A 22,671-nucleotide genomic window follows, 5' to 3' on the forward strand; every position below is an offset into this window, starting at 1 on the left:
TTATCTAAAAAGTAGTAACTTAATTGTACTGAATTAGACTGTTGTAATTTTTGGAAACAGGTACTAACAGGTTGCTGTAAATATACTGAGAATTAGGGAAGCCACACTGAGCAGGATTTTGAAGGAGAAAAGTCAAATTTGTATTTTTCTTAATCTAACAAATGTTAAGTGACTTCCCCCGGAAGTATCCAACTTTTGAAAAAAGAGAAAAAGCTTCCAATACCACTAGATTTTTCTCTGTTTTTCTGTATTGCCTTCTCAGTCCAACTCACTGAGGGCAGAAGTTAATGTTCAACCTGATAAGAACTTTTTGGAAAAGATTTAATAAAATTTCCTTAGTAAATTGTGAACTCTCACATAAAGTCACTCTAAAGCTTGCCAACGGTTGGCTTTACAATCAACAGACATGTCTGCAATATTACACACAGATTCTCTGTGTAAAAGATTAACTAAAAGAGATTGCTATCATAATTTGTTGAAAACATTTCTGTTGCAAACATATGGCAGGTTACAAAGGTTCTCATGAGCAAGATACTTGAGCTTAGTCCTTGTATTGAATAATTAAAGGTTTTAAACTCCAACAAGTGCCCGTACCTACTACAAAGAAATAACCCAAACTTGTTTTCTTTTTCATAGGAAGCTGTCCTTGATGAAGGTACAATTGCTTTTAAAAATTGGGTTAAAACAGGCACAGAAGTTTACAGACAGTTCTGAATCTTCGATGTGCAGAATCCAGAGGGAGTGGCAGTTAACAGCAGCAAAATTAAAGTTAAGCAAAGAGGTCCTTACACGTACAGGTGAACGAGTCCCCATAATAAGTGGCACTCTTTCCTTGACCATATGTATTTCTGAAAAAGCTTCCACTTGACAACTGCCATTGTATTGGAATATACTTGTTATTTTCTTACCATTAATATACACTGAAATTTTTGTTTCTGCCTATATAAAACCCTAATCTAAGGATTTAATGATGATAAGAAATATATATTTTATTATGAATTTACCAGCATCAATTAACTGCCCTACATTTAGGAAGTTACAGGAGTTTTACACTTGTGGCATATATTCTCAACAAGTCTAAAATATGCATGCTAAATAGAAAAAAATCTATCACAATTTTACAACCAGAGCACTTTAAAATCCTAAAATTGAAAGCGTAGGTTATATGAGTGGTTCTCCAAGGGTGGCTCCTGAACCAGCCAGAACTAAGTAGAAATGCAAATTCTCAGGCCCCACCTTAGACCAAATGAATCAGAGACTCTTGCTTTGGAGCTCAGCAATGAGTTTTACAAATACTCTGGGGGATTTCAATACACACTCAGTTCTGAGAACCGCAGCATTAAACTGATTCTACCTAACTACAATACCTGCTAAGGACTTCTATTCAAACTATTTTCCAGGTCTTAAGGGTATTTGTATTTATTCAATAGTTTCATTCTTATATTTTCTTCAGTACTGAGACTAAACAAGCTATACCTTTATCTTACATGCCTTAACAGTTTAATAGACTTTTGAACTCATTCTTAAACTATAAGAACTAAGGGAAGATAATTAGCCAGAACTTTTCAATTGTAAATTTAAAAAACTGATACCAGGGGATTTGAAGTGATTTACCATATTCATACAAACTTAGGACTGATATCTCTTAGACTGTTGAGTACATTTTCTTCTATCTAAATTTTAGACTATGTGTCTTTTCTAACTATCAAAGTAAGGAAAGGAAAGATTGAGGTGCTAAAAACACTAAACCTAACCAAGGATTAGGAATACATTTATGGTGCCCATATGGGAACAGAGTTAAGTCCTGCTATATCATTTGTCATACAAATATGTGATTTTTCCTCAAGAATAATTACAACTAGTTATACACTATGATCAAGCATTATTACAAAATTTCATATTTATAATGGTTTCTTCTAATTCATAGTTTAACTTTCTTATCTGCTTCAGATATTCTACAATTATATAATTTCTTTCCTTTCCATGTATTAATATGTTTCTAGATTGACAACTCACACTCAAATATAATGAAATAACAGTAGTTGGAAGGGTGATGCCTGCTGCCGCAGCACATGATATGTAAGCTGCAGAGCACCTTGGTACCTATTCTGTTCTAGTAATTATCCCCACATCTCCTTGTCTTCAGGCACAGGTCTGCGACTATTCACAACTCTGTCAAAGAAGACTTGGTTTTCATTGTTACAGAAAAAAATCTTACCTTCAAAAATATTTTTATTTTTTCAGGGTCTTATAGTTCTATGTCAAGCCTATATGAATATCTTGTTCAAAAACTGTTGTAGCTACGATGTGTACCTATGAAAATCTAGAATTCACATATGACCTAATAAGAATCTAGGCATAACTGTTTAAAAATCACAACTCTGTGAACTGACCACATGCAAGAAAAGAGAATAGTTTCTAGAATTTGAGAACTCATCACAGTTTTTGTTTAATTTTTTGTTTGTTTGGAGGGGTTATGATTTTACCTTTAAGGATATTAATTGGAGGATGGGAAAACATAAACATAAGATTGAATCCTGTCCTAGTCTTGCTTGATAGGTTATATAAATTGTATTCTTAGAGGCTTTAACCTATCTCTATCTGGGATGAAAGCAGGGTGGGTTAGATATAATTGATTTACTTGGAGAAGCAATGAACTGAGGGTTAGAGAAGCTGGATTGGCAGCTAAAGTACATAAACAATAAACTCCTATTTACATGACAATGTTAAAGGAAATTATGATCAACTATGAGTCATCTTCTCTCATGATGTCAACAAAACAGAGTCCTTAGTGTCCGCTTGGATGCCTTAAATAATGGGAAAACGACTGTTTACTTTTCAGAAAAAGTTAATAGTTTGAGAGTCTTCCGCGTGTTGAGGTGATCCTGCCTCTCCACCAGTTACACCCTGAACTCAGTTGAAATTCTAAGTGGAGGAGGATGTCTCTCCTCAAACAGAACCACAGGCTTATTTGGCTTTTGGCTGCTAAAGTGAGCTTGATGAAACTTTGATTGACAAGATGTGACATGGGTCAAAGCATAAAATTGCCTGGATTGAGATCTTAATGATATATATTCCAACCTAGACCATTTCTGTGAAGACCTGGTACCTCCTTCAGAATATTCTCAGATTCAACATAAAAAATAATAATAATTTAAGTTACTTTGCTTTGACAGGCATACATAGAAAGCAATACTGGGCTAAATCTGAGGCAAATTCCTCCCTTTGACCTTATTAACCAACACTTTCTAAAAGCTGTATATATTCTCATTTTTAAACCAAAAATTGAGTGATGATGTTCTCTCTTTAAAAGTACATTCTAAGCACAGGCCTCAGTTTGAAGGATTTTTCCCTTAGTGAGCGCCATCTACTGGTATAGCGTTGTAAGTACAACCAAGTAAACTAGAATTTGGGTCACAATTATTTTTGCTATTATTTCAACTACTACATATAGATCAATCTTCCTGAAAATTACAGTCTTTTAATTTTAAATATTAATAATATGTAACCTAAGTTTAAAATACAATTATCTAAGAGAAAAGAGTAACTGACTACTAATAGACTGTCCTGGCTGCTGTTTCAGATTTTTATATTCTTTGTATGTCTACAGTACTCCAAGAATAGTAAATAATAAAGCTTTGATGAAATTATATTAGAAATAAGATATTTCTATCTTTTTGTGAATTCCCTTTTTAAAGAATATGAACAATTAATTTATTTATTTATTCAAAAATATTTACCATATACCAGACAGTGCTTGGGGATACAAAACACACATAATACCTATCCTATAGGAATTTACTTTTTTATTATACCTGATTGAAATCAGGTCAGGTTTTCTTTGGTTTGCTTTGGTTTTTACACTTCAGTTTCATGTTTTTTCAGTCTTTACCTTAGTTAGATAACAACAGATATCTACTGTAGCCTCACAAAGCAGACATTCAAATATATGATAGAGCAATGAATACCCTATTTCATCTCAGTAAATATCTTGTACTTGCAAAAGATTTTTTTCCATAATAATCACGCTTCACCTCATTCCTAAAAAGTAGTTGGTATTTTCCAGGAGCTTAGAACTAATGAGTATACAGTATATGGGGCAGGGATAGAGAGGAACTGATCTCCAAAGTGGAAATTGTATTCCATTAGCTATCTTTAATTCTCATTAAAATACTGGAAATTATGGAAAAGCCAGTACAGGAAAGTCTGTGCACTTTGAACAGTCTTTCTAATATAAGAAAACGTGCTCTTACTGTTCCCCTGTTTAAACCTCTCTGCTGTCTCCTCCTGACTCTCAGGATAAAAGCTAAACATTTAAGTATGGGATGCAACCCTTTCACGTTCCAGATGTTGCCTATTACAGTCGCTTTATTTCCACCACTCTCCTTACTCCTTAAACCAACTATATGGAAACATCTGCATTTCTAAAATTACACCTGGTTCCTACTTCTTACCTAATACATGCTATTTTCTATGCTATTTTACCCAACTAAACTTCTCTTTGTCATTCAGACCACTTATGTGGAATTGTATCTTCTTTTTTTAAATTTTTATTGGAGTATGGCTGCTTTACAATGCTGTGTTAGCCTCCACTGCACAACAAAATGAATCAGCCATACACATGCAGGTACCCTCCCTTTTGGACTTCCCTCCCATTTAGGTTACCACAGTGCATTAGGTAGAGTTCCTTGTGCTGTACAGTAAGTTCCTATCAGTTGTCTATTTTATACATAGTATCAATAATGCATGTATGTCAATCCCAGTCTCCTATCTTGTCCCTTATCCCCACCACAACCAACCCAAGCCTGGGTTTGTTCCTGTTCTGTGTTTTCCCACAGAATCTGTGTAACCCACTATAATAACATGTATTCCCTCTCCTCTGCTATGCACATCTAAGATTCCTCTTCTCAACTTTGCTAGAGGTTCAGCATTGGCCTACTGATCATTTTAACCTACTTGTTTAGCCTAATTTCTGACATAGTCTATGCATTCAAAAATTATTTGTTGCATGAATAAACAGCATTTGAGACTTAATGTTCACTTGCAACAATTATTTTGAATTTTATTTACTTTTGTTTTTCAGAGTTTGTTATCTAGCCAAGGAAAATATAACGTGGGACTCCGAGACCCACACAGTCACTTTTCAGCAGCCCAATGGTAACATCTTTGAACCCTCACTGTCAGTTGGAACCGAGAATGACACTTTCACTGTTCTCAATCTGGCTGTAGCAGTGAGTAGACAAACAGCAAAATTATTGGTGTTGAAATCTCTAGAATCCACTGTAATTAATCTCATGATTAGAACTATCATTAGATATCATTTATTTTGTCATTTTTATGACAATGTATTCTTATGGCATTATTTTGAATTATGGCCCTTTCTTTTATTAAGCTAAATTCTAGTATTTTCCATTTATTTGTTAAAAATCTGATACTGCAATTGGTGTCTTAAACCGTGATTTCATTTTTGGAGACTGCACCCCATTTCTATCCAAATGTATTTATTCAAGGAGTACTCAATTTACTTATCAAAAGATCAAGCTCTTCTATGTTTCAAAAGAGAAGTTTGAAAGAACTATTGTGGGGCTATAAGGAGCCATTCTTGAGCTCGATTCCACACCCTATTACTACTACAGTTGGTGTGTTTTATCCTGTGAGTACCAAATATGAATGTCGATATTGTTAGACTTTAACTGGATAAATATGGTGGCATTGGCAATTCATAATTTTATTATTTAGTGTGTATTTCTGATCTGGGAATACATATTCTAATTACTTAAAAGTCTCTATCTCACATGAACTCAGCTATACTAGTTGGGAAAATTTACATATCTGAATTTAACAATTAAAATTAAGAAGCTGACATTTAATCAAGTTTCCATTCTTTGATAAATACATAAATTGTCTAAAATTAGATGGTAAGCTGGTAAGGGCTTTGAATACAGTTTTGGCTTTGATTTCCTATCTATAAATAATCAAGCTTAATGCCATATATTTGTGTTAAATGTATTTATCATATCATTCCTCCTTCTCTAGACCTCTTACAAATTTGTTTTAATATAAACTTAAAAGTTACTCAAAATTTACATGAGAATGATAACTCAGCAATGTCATATGTTCATAAAATTAGTTGATATGAACTCCTAGTAATCTACAAATGTCATGAAATGGCAGTTAGGAGATTTTTTAAAATGTGAACTTGGTGATGTATTTAGTTATAGCTTAACATTATGAGTCACGAATAGAACAAGATGACTACTGAACTGAAAAACTGAGTATGATTTCACTTGTCACTATATGAGATATTTGTTATATTTTCTAATTCATTGCTGTTATTATATTTTAGATGGTTTTTAGGATTGCAAGCTTATATATCAATTAAATATAAGTATAGAAAGCCTTGAGGAATAATGAATTCAGTTACTATTATTTAACTCAAATACTCTTCTTTCCTTGGCTAATTCTGTTTTTAATTCTATGTACCTAATCTTTAGTAACCACTTATTAGAGATCATAACATTGAGAAAACTTCTAGAAATCTGTCATTGTTCTCGTAGGTTTTGTTCACTAGCCCCTCATCTCAATATAATAGGAGTAGTGATCACAATGGCCTTTCTGGCTTAATTACAACAAAGAGTGCTGGAGTTCGATCACGTCAGTTTCTGATATTTATTTTCTACCTTTGTCTCAGCATCTACAGCTATTTCTAGGCACCTTTTACATTCTGTCTTTTTAAAATGTGAAAGACCAATAATTTTAAAACTTTATTGCATATATATTTCAAATCACATAAAATAATTATGAACAACCAGTGTTTGAGAAATGCAAAAGTGAGTTAATTACATATTTTATAACTTGGAAAATATGGCTTGTTCTAGAAGTAATTTTTTCTTGTACATATCTTTTCAGACCACAATACTTCAGATGGAGTTTATGAAGTTTTCAATGGAAAAGACTACATAAGCCATATTGCCATAATTGACACATTTAAAGGCATAAAGTAAGTATTCACACAAAGTGTGTGTGTGTCACTAGGATACTCTAAGGCAGGCAAGAAACTTGTTTAACAACTGGTAAGGCACAGGCACCAACCTATGGAACAGATCTGCCTGTATCTCAGTCCTAGAAACTCCCGTTCTGCCAGGCGTTAACCCTTTAGTTGCGACGACCGGTCCTACTAGTGCATAGGTGCTGAGTATCAGCCCCACTTGAGGGTTGACCTTTATGCACAGGGTCTCTTACATAAAGAAATCTAAAGGAACTACTTCCACCTCTGCTGCATAACCAGCGTTATTGTGCACTCATACAATTACATAACTGCAAATGAAAAGGAAGAAAGTCAATATGTCAACTTATCATCCAACAGGTAGGAAAATATATCTTACTGTTGTTTTCTTTACTGAGCATGAAATATAAAAATTGTTCATTCCAGGGACATGACTAAATATGTCTATAAAGATGGAAGCTAAATGAATCCATGCCAATGCTTTCATGACTTTCCCCTTCAAATTTTTCTTGAAATAATTTTATATATTGATAACTCAGCTTTTTAAAACTTTATCAATATGAAAATGGAATTACTATGTCCTGCTCTAACATTGACATATTAAACTTGATAGAGAGCACGCCTCCTGTGAAGTAGCAGTAGAATGAGATATGTTCATATAGCCATGATTTCCTGCTTTTCCCTAGCTCCTGACTGTTTATCTGGAGACACCTAATTCATATGTCTAAAATAGGAAGAATCCCAATAAATATCAAGAAAAAGCCTTTTCTCCTCAAAGTTAAAATGAGTTTTACATCAGTGATTTCTTGATGAAGAATAAAGTAATCAAAATCATAAGAGATGAAATCTTTTTATTAATTAAGTAACCATTACCTCACACTGAGTTCCTATCTAAAATTTGCATAAAACAGTTAAATACTAACTCATGTAACCCTTTTTCTTCTACAGAGTCCACAGTCACATTTTTTTTATAGAAAAGTCTAATGGAGGAAAACAAACACTTCTAAATGCTCATTTTAGGGGATATCACATAGTGTTTGTATACTGACGAAAGTGAGCATCTCTTCCATTTCAATATCACAGAGAGGTTTTGAGGAGAGTTACTATATGCTCCTAATTGGAGAAAGAATTTCACATGAGTTTAAGATTATGATAAGGTTAATTTAACTGACCATGGCAAGACTGAACATGATTAATAGCTTACTCTGTTTAAAAAAGAAGCAACAGCTTGCCTTGACATCTTACTGGATGGTATGTTAGGAGTTTGAAAAACCTGTTTTCCATCATCAAAAAGTGGCAAACTATCTCTACTGTTATATGTATATATACCAGGAAACAATACAACATCTTAAGTAGATACCAAAGTATAAATTAATAAACTTTGTCCTACTTTAATGTCAGTTCATGCAAGAGTTAAAAGAGGGGAAAAGTATAAATTGATTATCTGCATGTTTCCAATAGCTATTGATCAAACATCTGCTTCTTTCTGTCCTCCTCCACACTGCCCTCTTCTCCCTCATACTGAGTTTGCATCAGTTATCCACTTAATATTTTCCTCCTATTCAGTTGAACACTCAACATACTATGATACAATCCACTTCTCCCATTGCAACAAAAAAAACTTAGCCTAAGAAGAGATCTAAATTTCTGATAAATATTTCTCAACCTTTTTTGAAGAACTCTGGCTGCTCCAAATTGTTCTAGTCTAATCAATATTTATTATTTTAGCAGAAGTACTGAATTATAATAGACAAAGTAATGTGATATGGTGTTCTTGGAATGACAATGTTCATTTCCTTTTTTTTTTTTTTTTTTATTTTTTATTCCTAAGGCATGTTTCTTAGTGGGCAAGTAATTGTGACATGATTAATGGTACAGGTAAGGGCATTTCTTTTGTGGTAATAATCACAGTGAAATCACCTCCTTTCTCCCATAAATCCACCATCATACCTACAATGTTCTGGAGGGGTATGCATTTACCTGTCTTTATAGCCCTACAACATAATTCAGAATCTCTGTTCTTATACAGGCTTAGTAAATGTCTGTCTAATGTGACTGAATTTCTCAAGATTAACCACTGAGAATAAACCTTTACTGCATTCCTAGGGAAATGTTTGCTTTGTAAAAACTTTACTTAATTAACTGCCTTCCTGGCCGCAGAAGTAAGGGGTTAGAAAAACTTAGAGTAGTAGTTACTGTTCACATGTTTTGTATATACTGTATAGATAATAATTTAAAACTGAAAGAATTTAAAAATCAATATAATTACAAAAGGTAAACATACATCCAAGGGGAGGTTTCAATATGAAGTAGAATCAGTGAATTTGCAAGTAGAGCCATCTATTTTGAATAAGATGATCAGAATTACAGAGAAAAGAACAACAGAAGCAACAAAAACAAGGTTACATACGTACTAACCAAGGTACTAACCATGAAAAATGTATGCACAAATGAACATTCTGAATTAGAGTTGGGAAGAAAGAAGGTGCTATGAACTTAGATTTAAAGTATAGTTAGATCCAACTTATTATTCTCCTTGAAGAAAAGCAAAGTACACATATATCTATTAGTTTAAGAATTAAGGTTTAAAAAGCAAGGGGAATCAAAATGAGGTAATTAAAATCAGAGGCGAGCTTTCAGCTACTAAGAAATATCAACAGAAGCAGAGCATAATGTTTACAAAGCTGGTGAGGCAATACGTTATAGGAAAATATATAATGAAGATGAAAAATGTTAAAACAAAGTTATGTAAAAGGTAGGGAATAAAAAGGAAACACAGGGAATGTTCATTTTCACAAAGGTATTGCTGAGTTTTGCATGTTTACTTTTGTTAACACTCTTCTAGGAAAAAGAAAAACAGCAAAACCACTGATTGATTTGCAGAGCTTTGAGCCATAGGGAAGGGTGAAGAAATTCCTTTCCAAGTGATGCATTTCTGTGAATAATGTCCCAATACCAATAAAGGTGCCCCAATACCACTAACTTTAGTAATTTCCTAAGAATAAACTTCAATCCTTCGATACAGAGAAAAATATACTGTGCTTCTTTTAAATAGTATTTATTATGAGTTTAAAAAATGCATTTAAAAACTTTGTCCAAAACTAAGAAGTAGTGAAGTTTTAAAACAGGAATTGGAGGATTCATTAATGACCATAATATAAATATATGAGCATCAGGCATGAAGTTAAAAGTATCTAAGAGGAAAATAGAAGTAAAACAAATAAGGAGCAGGGGTAGTTTGGACAGGCCAGGGACTCAGACAGAATCTGTGCGAGAGAGACTGTTGGTTATAGTACTAGGAAAATAGACTGATAAAATGGAAAAATTCCAACATTTTTATCATGATTTAGAAGTACTTCCTATACCTTCTTTAATAAGCTTAGAGACATAAAATAAAAATATTGATTTACATTTGAATGTATTTTTTTAAAAAAAGAGTCCTGCTAGTATCCACTATCTTACGGTCATGACCTTTATGGTGTCATTATGACATACTTTATGGCGTCATTATGACATAATCTTCGATAATACTTCAGATGATTTTTAAGGCTTTTTGATGTATTATTTTCCTTTAATGGCTAAGGTGTTGGAAGGCAGTTGTAGACAATGCCCTTCTTACTGTTTTGAACAAACACATTCAGTGGTGGCTCATTTTACTGATATTCATTTGTGGAGTAAATGGAGGAATTATCTAGTTATTTCTTCTTATATCCAGTGTGTGCCACGGATCTTAACAATTGTAGAGGTTCAATAAACTCAAAAAATGCCCTTTTTATTTTGATGTATACATTTTCAAACTATTTGCATAAAATTCTGTTTGGTGAGAGAACTTCAATAAATGATTTAAAAAACATTAATCAGCATAAGGTTAGGTGAATGAATCACAATCGACAGTAAGAACATTTACCAAAAGAACTTGTAAAGGAAGCTCAAGGTAAGGAAATTGCCACTCTACTGATTGGATAGAAAAACACAATCACAGTTTTAACAACATGTGATTTTGCCATTTTTTTTTTAAACTTTCATTTATTTTTAAGAAGTGGGAAAATTTAATACAAAATTGAATACCATTGAATAGTATAGTATACAGACTTGTTGAATATGGTAGCAGCTAGTAACCTGTCACTATTAAGTGTCTGAAATGTGACTGGTACAAACTGAAATGTGCTATAAGTATAAAAGTACACACTGGATCTTTAGATTTTGTTAATTTTTATATTGATTATACACTAAATGATATTATTTTGGATATACTGGGTTAAATAAAATATAACTGATATTTTCATCAGTTTTAAATGTGGCTACTGGAGAATTTAAAAATTACATGTGTACAAATTTCTGGGTTGATTGGCTGGTAAGATTGCAGAATAGAAGGACGTGAGCTCACCCCTTCTTTCAAAAACACCCAAATCACAACTAACTGCTGAACAACCACCACCAAAAACAAAAAACAAACAAAAAAAAAACTAGAGACTTCCAAAAAAGATACCCTACATCCACAGACAAAGAAGAAGCCACAACAAGACAGTAGGAGGGGCACAATTGCTATAAAACTGAATCCCATACCTGTCAGGTGGGCAACCCACAAACTGGAAAATAATAATACCAGAGAAGTTCTCCCTCAGGATTGAAAGTCCTGAGCCCCATGCCAGGCTTCCCAGCCTGGGGGTCTGGCAAAGGGAGGAGGAGACCCCAGAGAATATGGTTTTGAAGGGCCATGGTGTTTGATTGCAGGAATTCCACAGGACTGGGGGAAACAGAAGCTCCACTCTTGGAGGGCACACACAAGGTCCCAGGCACACCAGGACCTACAGAAAAAAGCAGTGACATCATATGACTCTGGGCCAGACCTACCTGTTAGTATTGGAGGGCCTCCTGCTGAGGGGGGGGGGCAGCTGTGGCTCATGGTGGAAACAAAGACACTGGCAGTGGCAATTCTGGTGAGTACTCATTGGCATGAACCCTCCTGGAGGCCGCCATTTCCTCCCCAAGGCCTAACCTGATCCAACAGTCTGTAAGCTCCAGTGCTGGGACGCCTCAAGCAAAACAATGAAGAAGGCAGGAACACAGCCACAACCATCAGCAGACAGGCTGCTTGACATCTTCATGAGCATGGCCCTGCCCACCAGAGGGACAAAACCCAGCTCAACCCACCAGTGGGCAGGAACAAGACCCTTCCACCAGGAAGCCTGCATAAGCTGCTTAGACAGCCTCATACACCAAGGGGCAGAGAGCAGAAGCAAGAACTACAATCCTGCATCCTGCAGAATGGAAATTGCAATCACAGAAAATTAGACAAATGAAATGGCAGAGAAGTATGTCCCAGATGAAGGGACAAGACAAAACCCCAGAAGAACAACTAAGTGAAATGGAGATAGGCAATCTACCCAGAAAAGAATTCAGAGTAGTGACAGTGAACATGATCCAATATCTTGGAAAAAGAATGGAGGCACAGATCAAGAAGATGCAAGAAATGTTTAACAAAGAACTAGAAGAACTAAAGAACAAACAAACAGAGATGAACAATACAATAACTGAAATGAAAACTACACTAGATGGAATGAATAGCAGAGTAACTGAGGGAGAAGTACAGGTAAGTGAGCTGAAAGTCAGAATAGTGGAAATCACTGCTGCAGAACAGAATAAAGAAAAAAGAATGAAAAGAAATGAAGACAGTCTAAGAGACCTCTGGGACACCATTAAACACACCAACGTTCGCATTATAGTGGTCTCAGAAGGAGAAGAGAGAGAGAAAGGACCCAAAAAATTACTGGAAGAGATAATAGCTGGAAACTTCCCTAACATGGGAAAGGAAACAGTCACCCAAGTACAGGAAGCACAGAGTCCAAGGCAGGATAAACCCAAGGAGGAACACACTGAGACACATAGTAATCATACTGACAAAAATTAAAGACAAAGAAAAAATATTAAAAGCAGCAAGGGGAAAACAACACATAACATACAAGGTAACTCCCATAAGATTATCAGCTGATTTCTCAGCAGAAACTGATTCAGCTGATTTCTCAGCTGCTTTCTCTGTAGGCCAGAAAGGAGTGGCATGACATATTTAAAGTGATAAAAGGGAAGAACCTACAACGAAGAATACTCTACCCAGCAAGGCTCACATTCAGATGCAAGAGAGAAATCAAAAGCTTTACAGACAAGCAAAAGCTAAGAGAATTCAGCATCACCAGACCAGCTTTGCAACAAATGGTAAAGGAACTTCTCTAAGTGGGAAACACAAGAGAAGAAAAGGACCTACAAAAACAAACCCAAAACAATTAAGAAAATGGTCATAGGAACATACACATCAATAATTACCTTAAATGTGAATGGATTAAATGCTCCAACCAAAAAACACAGGCTTGCTGAATGGATACAAAAACAAGACCCATATATATGCTGTCTACAAGAGACACACTTCAGGCTGGAGTAGCAATACTCATATCAGACAAAATAGACGTTAAAGACTGTTACAAGAGACAAGGAAGGACACTACATAATGATCAAGGGATCAATCCAAAAAGATAAAACAATTGTAAATATATATGCACCCAAAATAGGAGCACCCTAATATATAAGGCAAATACTAACAGCCATAAAAGGAGAAATTGACAGTAACACAATAATAGTGGGGGACTTTAATACCCCACTTTCATCAATGGACAGATCATCCAGAAAGAAGACCAAAGGAAACACAGGCTTTAAAACACAAATTAGACCAGATGGACTTAATTGATATTTAGAGAGCATTCCATCCAAAAGCAGCAGAATATACTGTTCCAAGTGCACATGGAACATTTTCCAGGATTGATCACACACTGGGCCACAAAATGAGCCTCGGTAAGCTTAAGAAAACTGATATTATATCAAGCATCTTTTCCAGCCACAATGCTATGAGATTAGAAATTAACTATAATAAAAAAAAACTGTAAAAAAGCACAGTTTGAGGCTAAACAACATGCTACTAAACAACCAATGGATCACTGAAGAAATCAAAGAGGAAATAAAAAAAATACCTAGGGACAAATGAAAATGAAAACCTGACAATCCAAAAGCTATGGGAAGCAGCAAAAGCAGTTCTAAGAGGGAAGTTTATAGCAATACAATCTTACCTCAGGAAACAAGAAAAATGTCAAATAAACAACCTAACCTTACACCTAAAGCAATTGGAGAAAGAAGAATAAACAAAACCTGAAGTTAGTAGAAGGAAATAAATCATAAAAATCAGAGCAGAAATAAATAGAAATGAAGAAAACAATAGAAAAGATCAATAAAACTAAAAGTTGGTTCTTTGAAAAGGTAAACAAAATTGATAAACCTTTAGCCAGACTCATAAACTAAAAAAAGGGAGAGGGCTCAAATCAATAAGATTAGAAGTGAAAAAGGAGAAAATTTACAACAAACACCACAGAAATACAAAGAATTATAAGAGACAACTACAAGCAAATATATGTCACTAACTGGACAATCTGGAAGAAATGGACAAATTCTTAGAAGGGTACAGTCTCCCAAGACTGCACCAAAAAGAAACAGAAATATGAAAAGACCAATCACAAGTACTGAAATTGAAACTGATTAAAAACTTGCAAGAAACAAAAGTCCGGGATCAGATGACTTCACAAGCAAATTCTATCAAACATTTAGAGAAGAGTTAACACCTCTCCTTCTCAAACTATTCAGAAAGTTGCAGAGGAAGGAATACTCCCAAACTCATTCTATGAGGATACCATCAACCTGATACTAAAACCAGACAAAAACACCACAAAAAAAGAAAATTACAAGCCAATATCACTGATGAACATAGACACAAAATTCCTAAACAAAATACAAGCAAACCAAATCCAACAATACATCAAAAGGACAACACAACATGCTAGAGTGGGATTTAACCCAGGGATGCAAGGATTTTTCAATATCCGCAAATCAATCTGTGTGATACACCATGTTAACAAATGGAAGAATAAAAACCATATGATCATCTCAACAGATGCAGAAAAAGCTTTTGACAAAATTCAACATCCACTTATGATAAAAAAAAAAAAAAACTCTCCAGGAAGTGGCTATAGAGGTAACCTATCTGAACATAATAAAGGCTATATATGACAAAAATACAGTTAACATCATACTCAATGGTGAAAAGATGAATGCATTTCCTCTAAGATCAGGAACAAGACAAGGATGTCCACTCTTGCCACTATTATTCAACATAGTTGTGGAAGGCCTAGTCATGGCAATCAGAGAAGAAAAATAAATAAAAGGAATCCAAATTGAAAAAGAAGAAGTAAAACTGTCACTGTTTGCAGATGACATGACACTACACATAAAAAATCCTAAAGATGCTACCAGAAAACTACTAGAGCTCATCAATGAATCTGGTAAAGTTGCAAGATACAAAATTAATACACAGAAATCTCTTGCATTTGTATACACTAACAAGGAAAGATCATAAAGAGAAATTAAGGAAACAACAACATTTACCATTTCATCAAAAAGAATAAAATACCTAGGAATAAACCTACTGAAGGAGACAAAAGACCTATACTCTGAAACTATAAGATGCTGATGAAAGAAATTGAAGATGACACAAACTGATGGAAAGATATACCATGTTCTTGTACTCAAAGAATGAATATTGTCAAAATGACTATACTACATAAGGCAATCTACAGATTCAATGCAATTCCTATCAAATTACCAATGGCATTTTTCACAGAACTAGGACAAAAATTTCAAAATGTGTATGGAGACACAAAAGACCCTGAGTAGCTAAAGCAATCTTGAGAAAGAAAAACGAAGCTGGAGGATCAGGCTCCCTGACTTCAGACTATACTACAAAGCTACAGTCATCAAAACAGTATGGTACTGGCACAAAAACAGAAATATAGATCAATGGAACAGGCTAGAAAGCCCAGAAATAAACCCACAGACCTGTGGTCAATTAATCTATGACAAAGGAAGCAAGACTGCACAATGGAGAAAAGACAGTATCTTCAATAAATAGTGCTGGGAAAACTGGACAGCTACATGTTAAAAAAAAGTGAAATTAGAGCATCCTTTAACACCACAGTCAAAAATAAACTCAAAATGGATTAAAGACCTAAATGTAAGACCGGATACTATAAAACTCTCAGAGGAAAACATAGGCAGAACACTCTCCGATGTAAATTACAGCAATATCTTTTCTGAGCCATCTCCTACAGTAATGGAAATCACAAGAAAAAATAAATCCTAACTGAACTCAGAAGCTTTTGCCCAGCAAAGTAAACCATAAACAAAACGAAAAGACAACTCACAGAATGGGAGAAGATATTTGCAAACAATGCAACCAACAAGGGATTAATGTCCAAAATCTTCCACAGCTCATGCAGCTCAATATCAAAAAAACAGGGCTTCCCTGGTGGCACAGTGGTTGAGAGTCCACCTGCCGATGCAGGGGACACGGGTTCGTGTCCCGGTCCGGGAAAATCCCACATGCCACGGAGCAGCTGGGCCCGTGAGCCATGGCTGCTGAGCCTGTGCGTCCAGAGCCTGTGCTCCGCAACGGGAGAGGCCACAACAGTGAGAGGCCCGCGTACTGAAAAAAAAAAAAAATCATTAAATATCAAAAAAACAAACAACCCAATCAAAAATTGGGCAGAAGATATAAATAGACATTTCTCCAAAGAAGACAAACAGATGCCCAAGAGGCACATCAAAAGATGCTCAACATTGTCAACTATCAGAGAAATGCAAATCAAAACTACAATGAGATATCACTTCACACTGATAGGAATGGCCATCATCAAAAAATCCACAAATAAAGCCTGGGGAGGTTGTGGAGAAAAGGAAATCTTCCTACACTCTTGGTTGGAATGTAAACTGGTACAGCCACAATGGAGAACAGTATGGAGGTTCCTTAAGAAACTAAAAATAAAGCCACCATATGATCCAGCAATCCCCCTCCTGGGCATATATCCGGAGAAAAATGTGGTTCAAAAGGATACATGAACCTCAATATTCATTGCAGTGCTGTTGACAATAGCCAAGACATGGAAGCAACCTAAATGTCCATGGACAGATGAATGGATAAAGAAGATGTGGTACATATATACAGTGGAATATTACTCGGCCATTAGAAAGTATGAAATAATGACATTTGTAGCAACATGGATGGACTTGGAGATATCATACTAAGTGAAATAAGCCAGACAGATAAAGACAAATACCATGTGATATTGCTTATATGCAGAATCTAAAAAAAAATGATACAAATGAATTTATTTACAAAACAGAAACAGACTCACAGCTTAGACAACAAACTTAGGGGTTATGGTGGACACGTAGTAAACAATGGAGCGTAGGAGACATACAATAAACACCCACATGCATGGACCCCAGCAAGTGAGCAGCCTTTCTCTCCAGGATTAAGCTTTGGAAGATTGAAACTTTATGTTTATTTCATTTAAATTAGGCAAAAATAAAGGATTTGAGGGAGTCATATAAATATTTAGTCCATAGAGGAAACTAACTATGAGAAATGTCTTCAATATAAATATTCTCTGGTAGTTCATAAGCAAAAAATAATCTGAGAAGCTTCTGAAAACAAAGATAAGAATAGCTCATACTCAAGTACAGTTCTGCTAAGCCTTAAAATTTCCCAAGATATTTTTTCCCTAAGATTTAAGCATGAATTCTAACAAGATTATATCTAATTTTTGTAAGTTAAAGCAATGATATAAATTTAAAAATAGGAAAAGATGGATCTCCAGAATGAAGTTCAGTTTCCCAGAATGAAGCTCTTTCTTATCTGTGTTTAGATCATTCTATGCTGTGTTTGAAGGCAAAATTGATCTGATAGGAATCCCTGTGTGTAGATTCATTTTTCCATCCAGGGCTTTTGCATCTCCACTTCAAAATCCAGGCAACCATTGTTTCTGCACAGAAACAATTACCTCCAAAGACTATACCTTATATGGTGTGCTAGATGTTAGCAAATGCAAAGAAGGTGAGTACAAGTTCTCAGTGTCACTATCCATGGCATAATTTGCATTATTCTTTAAAATGTAAACTTCACCCGGGATTCCTTTCCACTAGAAATTTAAAGTGAGAAAGCAATAAGGGCAGAAAGTTAGGGTGATGGTAGGATATTTTTGTTCTGATTTTTGTACCGCTTTCAAGCTCCCAGTTGTTTCAGTGTTGCAAAACTTAGTTACTGTTAGGTAAAACCATACTGATATTTCCCTGTGCTACTTTGGATAATATAACTTTAGGTCCTCCATGCATTTTTTAATTGGATTATTTATTTTTTTGAGTTGTGTGAATGCCTTGTATATTTTGGATGTTAATCACTAATGGGATATGTGGTTTGCAAATATTTTGTCCCATCCCATAGGTAGCCTTTTCATTTTTGATGGTTTCCTTTGCTGTGCAGAAACCCTGTGCTCCTTTTAGATTTAGGGTAAAATGAAAATAGTTCCCAGAATACTTTTTGCATCCCAATTTATCCAGCTGACATTTTTCTAACTTTTTCTACCCTAGAAAATGGTAAATAAAAATAAGTATATTTCAGGATGTCTCTGAAAGAAGAATTGACTCAAACACGAAATTTGGAGTCTATCTTATTTTGCTCACCTTCTTCATGTTGGAGTTAGTGTGACTAAAGAGAGAAAAACCTCTTCAATAAATTCTCAGTCCATAGACATATTACTGCCTGAAACATGAAGGTATATGGTTGTAACTTTGTGTTCAACAGCTAAGCTTTGCATATTTAAAATAAACACCAAAGCGATGAACAACAGACATCAATTGACTGGTTACTAGGAGAAGTTTAAACTTTATTTTTGTTCAAAAGTGATTAGATGTTATAATCTTCCCTTACCCTGACCCTCCAATTAGTATTCAAAGCCAAATTTGCATTTCTTTTTTAACTTAAAAAGCTTTATTTTCAAGGAAATCTTTTCTGAGAGGTATGTGTAATGAGGAAAATGATTTATCCCGATTGTCTGTTAAAACTTGTTTTCAGGAAAACCTGTGTACATTTCACTTCCTCATTTTCTACATGCAAGTCCTGAAATTACAGAATCTTTTGAAGGCTTAAGTCCAAATGAAGAAGAACATAGTATGTACTTAGATGCTGAACCTGTAAGCAACTACATTATTGATCTGATTGGTTTAATACTGTTTTCTAAAAATGAAGGAAAAATTATATTATCTCCATTTTCTCAATTATATTTATTGATCATATTTATTACATCAAAATCTTGATAAATTACTTACTTTTACCTCAATGAAAATTACATTGATCTCTTCCTATTGTTGCTTATGAAATGTCACAGTAATTCTAGCCTAGGTTTTTAGCATGTGGAATTTTATAGACTTTTTAATTGTTCACAGGTCAGGGAAAGCAATGATGGAATGATTCTAACTGGCTTAAAACAATTTGGTATAAATTACAATTTTATGCTCATTTTATACTTAACTACAAGCATTGCTTTTATGAATTGACACTGTAGATTACAAAGGATTAAAAGAGATTTTATGGGTATATGTGTATTTGAGGCAAGATCTATTATACTTAGTGTCAGGAAAAAAATCTATTAAATTTCCAATAGTGTAACAGTTTCACCTTTTAATTTATTTTAATATTCTCCTTTTCAAAATTTAAACGACATGCCAGAATTTTAGCAGGCATGTTTCAGTTTAAATAATGATAGAAGTAGTATTATAATTATACTGATGATTCACAGGTTCTGGCTGATATATGGTTGAACATGCATAGCTCAGGATTTAAATTGACTGTATGAGTTCTAGGTAACAGTATTGTTGTTGTTGTTGTTGATCCTCCAAAACCAGATCAGAAAAATACCACAAATCTAACTAAAGCTTAGACACGAGGCTGGGAAAAGGAATTGTGTGTGTGCATGCATACGCATATGCGTATACATCTGTATATGCACAGACATATACAAATAAAATTTAATTATGGAGAGTTATGTATGTGATATTTAATATGTTCAATTAACTATTTAATAAATTTCATAAGTTTCAAGTAGTACAGTTTCACCTTAGGTTCTACATAACAGTAAAAATAAATTTTGGATTTATAAAAGACTTTTTTTTTTAAAGGAAGTGGGTAATTATTTTAGTTTGTTCTCTTTTTAGGTATCTGGATTTACTTTATGATTTCAAAAACAGCTGCAGATCAATATACTGGTTAAGCCAGCAAGAAAAATTGAGTGAGTCTCTTGAACGAGCTTCATTATGATTTTTAGTATTTTCTTCTAAGAATATGAGTGTATCTATGAAAGGAAGGGGAAAGAACATAAAATGTCAACTTCTCTTTGGCTTAATGTCATTAAATAATTATTAAATGCTTGTAACTTTCATTTGTAATTTAGAATTATATATATTTTCTATTGAAATGGTATTTACACACATTTTGGAATGAGTATATGGTGGCATTGCTCATTTTGCTAGCTGTCCAAATATTTCCATGACCATAGTTTCTAGAATTCATATTTTAGTTTCCTGGCATAATTTGTGAAAGGGAAAATATATGCTTAGAAAAAGTTAATTTAATTAGAAATCTGTATTAGAAAGATTTATAAGAGTGAAAGATGTCTGAGAAACATCCATATTAAAATGTAAATGATTTATTAGAGGGAACAAAAATTAGTTGCAAGAGCAACTAATTTCTGAACATTCATTTACACTAGTAATTACTAACATTTCTGTTATACATGTGTAATGTATTAGTATAAATTTTCATAATTATTTTCAGTGTATATAACAGAGCATTAAGGGGTCTGACACAGACTATATGATGCCTGTTCTTTGGCTTAATGAGGTTAGTATTTTTTAATCTATTAGTCACTAAAAACAGTAAACTTCTTTGTATATAGAAAAAGCTTTTGATGTTTGAAAACTGAATAAGTATGTATAGTATTTGAAGTATGAGTTTCCATTACCCATATGGACAAGTTCATACATTATTAATTATATAATTAATTATTTTGAGAGAACCAAGACACACAGAAATGTCAGGATTATGTTAGATTTCAGTGTTTTTATTTTAGAATGACAAAGTACTTCCTATCACTTAAGATTATTTTCATAATGCATCTATTAAACACTGTTTCTTGTCATACTGCCTGTGATGGGAAAGAGGCAAACGTGAAACTCCAAATAACTCAATGTGAATTCTGACTGCTAATAAAAGCCAACCAAGTTTATAAAGACCAGGTCTGAGTAGGTATAGGCAGTTTATCTATTACCTGACAAGATATTTTTAGTGTGAATCATGGAACTGATTAGGCACAGAATTAGGACACGCATTTCATAAGCCTTTAGAGGAAGGAAACTGTTGATATTTGCCATTTCCCTCTGTCACTAGGAAACATCATTTGGAAAACTGGAAAATATTTCTGTAAGACCATTGTATTGATCAGTGAAGCCAGTGTATTGAAAACTGCTATATAACATGTTTAAAGGGAAGAGGATTATATTTCTCTCTCTAAATATTCCACCTTGGCATTTATTACCTTGTTTGACATGCAAAAGGACTTCCATTGGTTTGTCTTACAGATAAAGACGACTAAAATGTATGCAGTGTTTTGAAAAAAGACTGATACATAAGTGGAGGGTTTTGACTATTTTGCTCCACTAAACTACCCAAATAATGCTAAAAATTATTAACTTGATTACAGACTGGCACCATTTGGTGATGAGAAGAGAGCAATGTTCATAAATCAAGTGACTGGAAAAATAAACCTCCTTGGTCTGGTAGAAATGATCTTAATGAGTGTTGGCGTGGTGATGTTTACTGCTTTTATGATTTCATACTGTGCATGAAGATCAAAGTAAAATAAGTAAGTATATAACAAAAATTATATAGAGCTTCAATAACAGTAGTTTATATATTAGCTGTTTTCATTTTATCAAAAAGAGGTTATAAATGAGGCTGCAAATATTTCTGAACATATCTGGTCAACTAATGTTTTTAATACATCCTTGAAGTTTTGAGATGCTTAATGTAAGTTAAAATATAAATGAAGGCTGAATGAGTAATAAGGCGTATTAATATCAAGCATATCACTATATTACATGTTTATTCTGGGAGGAATGGGCTAAAATATGAAATTGTCTCCCTTGAAAAGTTAGACTGTTGCACAAAAGCTATATATGTGCTAACTTTTCATTTCTTGATTATTTCTAGCTAATTATTTTAGAAATCACAAACAATTTATTATGTCACTGACTAGGAAAGGTTATGTAAAAATGAAAATGGTAGATATTTCGGGAGACTGAAATTTACAAGAGAAAAGAAAATAAAAAGCAAAATTCAATAACCTAGAAATTAATGAGAAATAAAAACTCAGTAAATGATAGAGATAAAATAGGATAAATATGCTATTTTAAAATGAAGATAACATATTAATACAGAAACAGGATTTTAGCATATAGACATGCCGTCCAAAATCACGGTGTGCACCCTATATGTTTAAATGTGGATGCCCTGATGAATGATTACAACTCATGAACTAAAACTGAATACAACAGTACAAGAAAATTGAAGAAAAACAATGTTCAACGCAGGAAAACTGAATTACTCAGAGTTTACAGGAAAAAATCAGGTAAAAATCAGGTAAATGTGGACAGTAGGAGTTTTAGCAAAACTGTAGAGG

At 34.0% G+C, this 22,671-nt stretch overlaps 1 protein-coding gene and 1 pseudogene across 2 annotated transcripts in view; both read left to right on the forward strand.

The window, feature by feature from the left end:
* The window catches only part of LOC307191471 (platelet glycoprotein 4-like), a gene marked incomplete at both ends in the record, with an annotated part of 59,605 nt that extends 52,601 nt beyond the window's left edge, over positions 1–7,004 (forward strand). Inside the window, 5 exon segments of the mRNA XM_079931609.1 lie at positions 637–711; positions 715–797; positions 5,084–5,231; positions 5,474–5,657; positions 6,910–7,004. Coding sequence (XP_079787735.1) covers positions 637–711; positions 715–797; positions 5,084–5,231; positions 5,474–5,657; positions 6,910–7,004 — 585 coding nt within the window.
* LOC307191681 (platelet glycoprotein 4-like) overlaps positions 1–21,838 on the forward strand; it is a 100,143-nt pseudogene extending 78,305 nt beyond the window's left edge. Inside the window, exons 8-12 of the transcript in view lie at positions 17,806–17,993; positions 19,011–19,129; positions 20,150–20,223; positions 20,781–20,834; positions 21,694–21,838. The product of the transcript in view is annotated as a platelet glycoprotein 4-like (transcript). The remainder of the gene's footprint in view (positions 1–17,805; positions 17,994–19,010; positions 19,130–20,149; positions 20,224–20,780; positions 20,835–21,693) is intronic.
* Positions 21,839–22,671: the final 833 nt, after the last annotated feature.

This window comes from Stenella coeruleoalba (genome assembly GCF_951394435.1).
Source record: "Stenella coeruleoalba genome assembly, chromosome: 9".
NCBI lineage: Eukaryota > Metazoa > Chordata > Mammalia > Artiodactyla > Delphinidae > Stenella > Stenella coeruleoalba.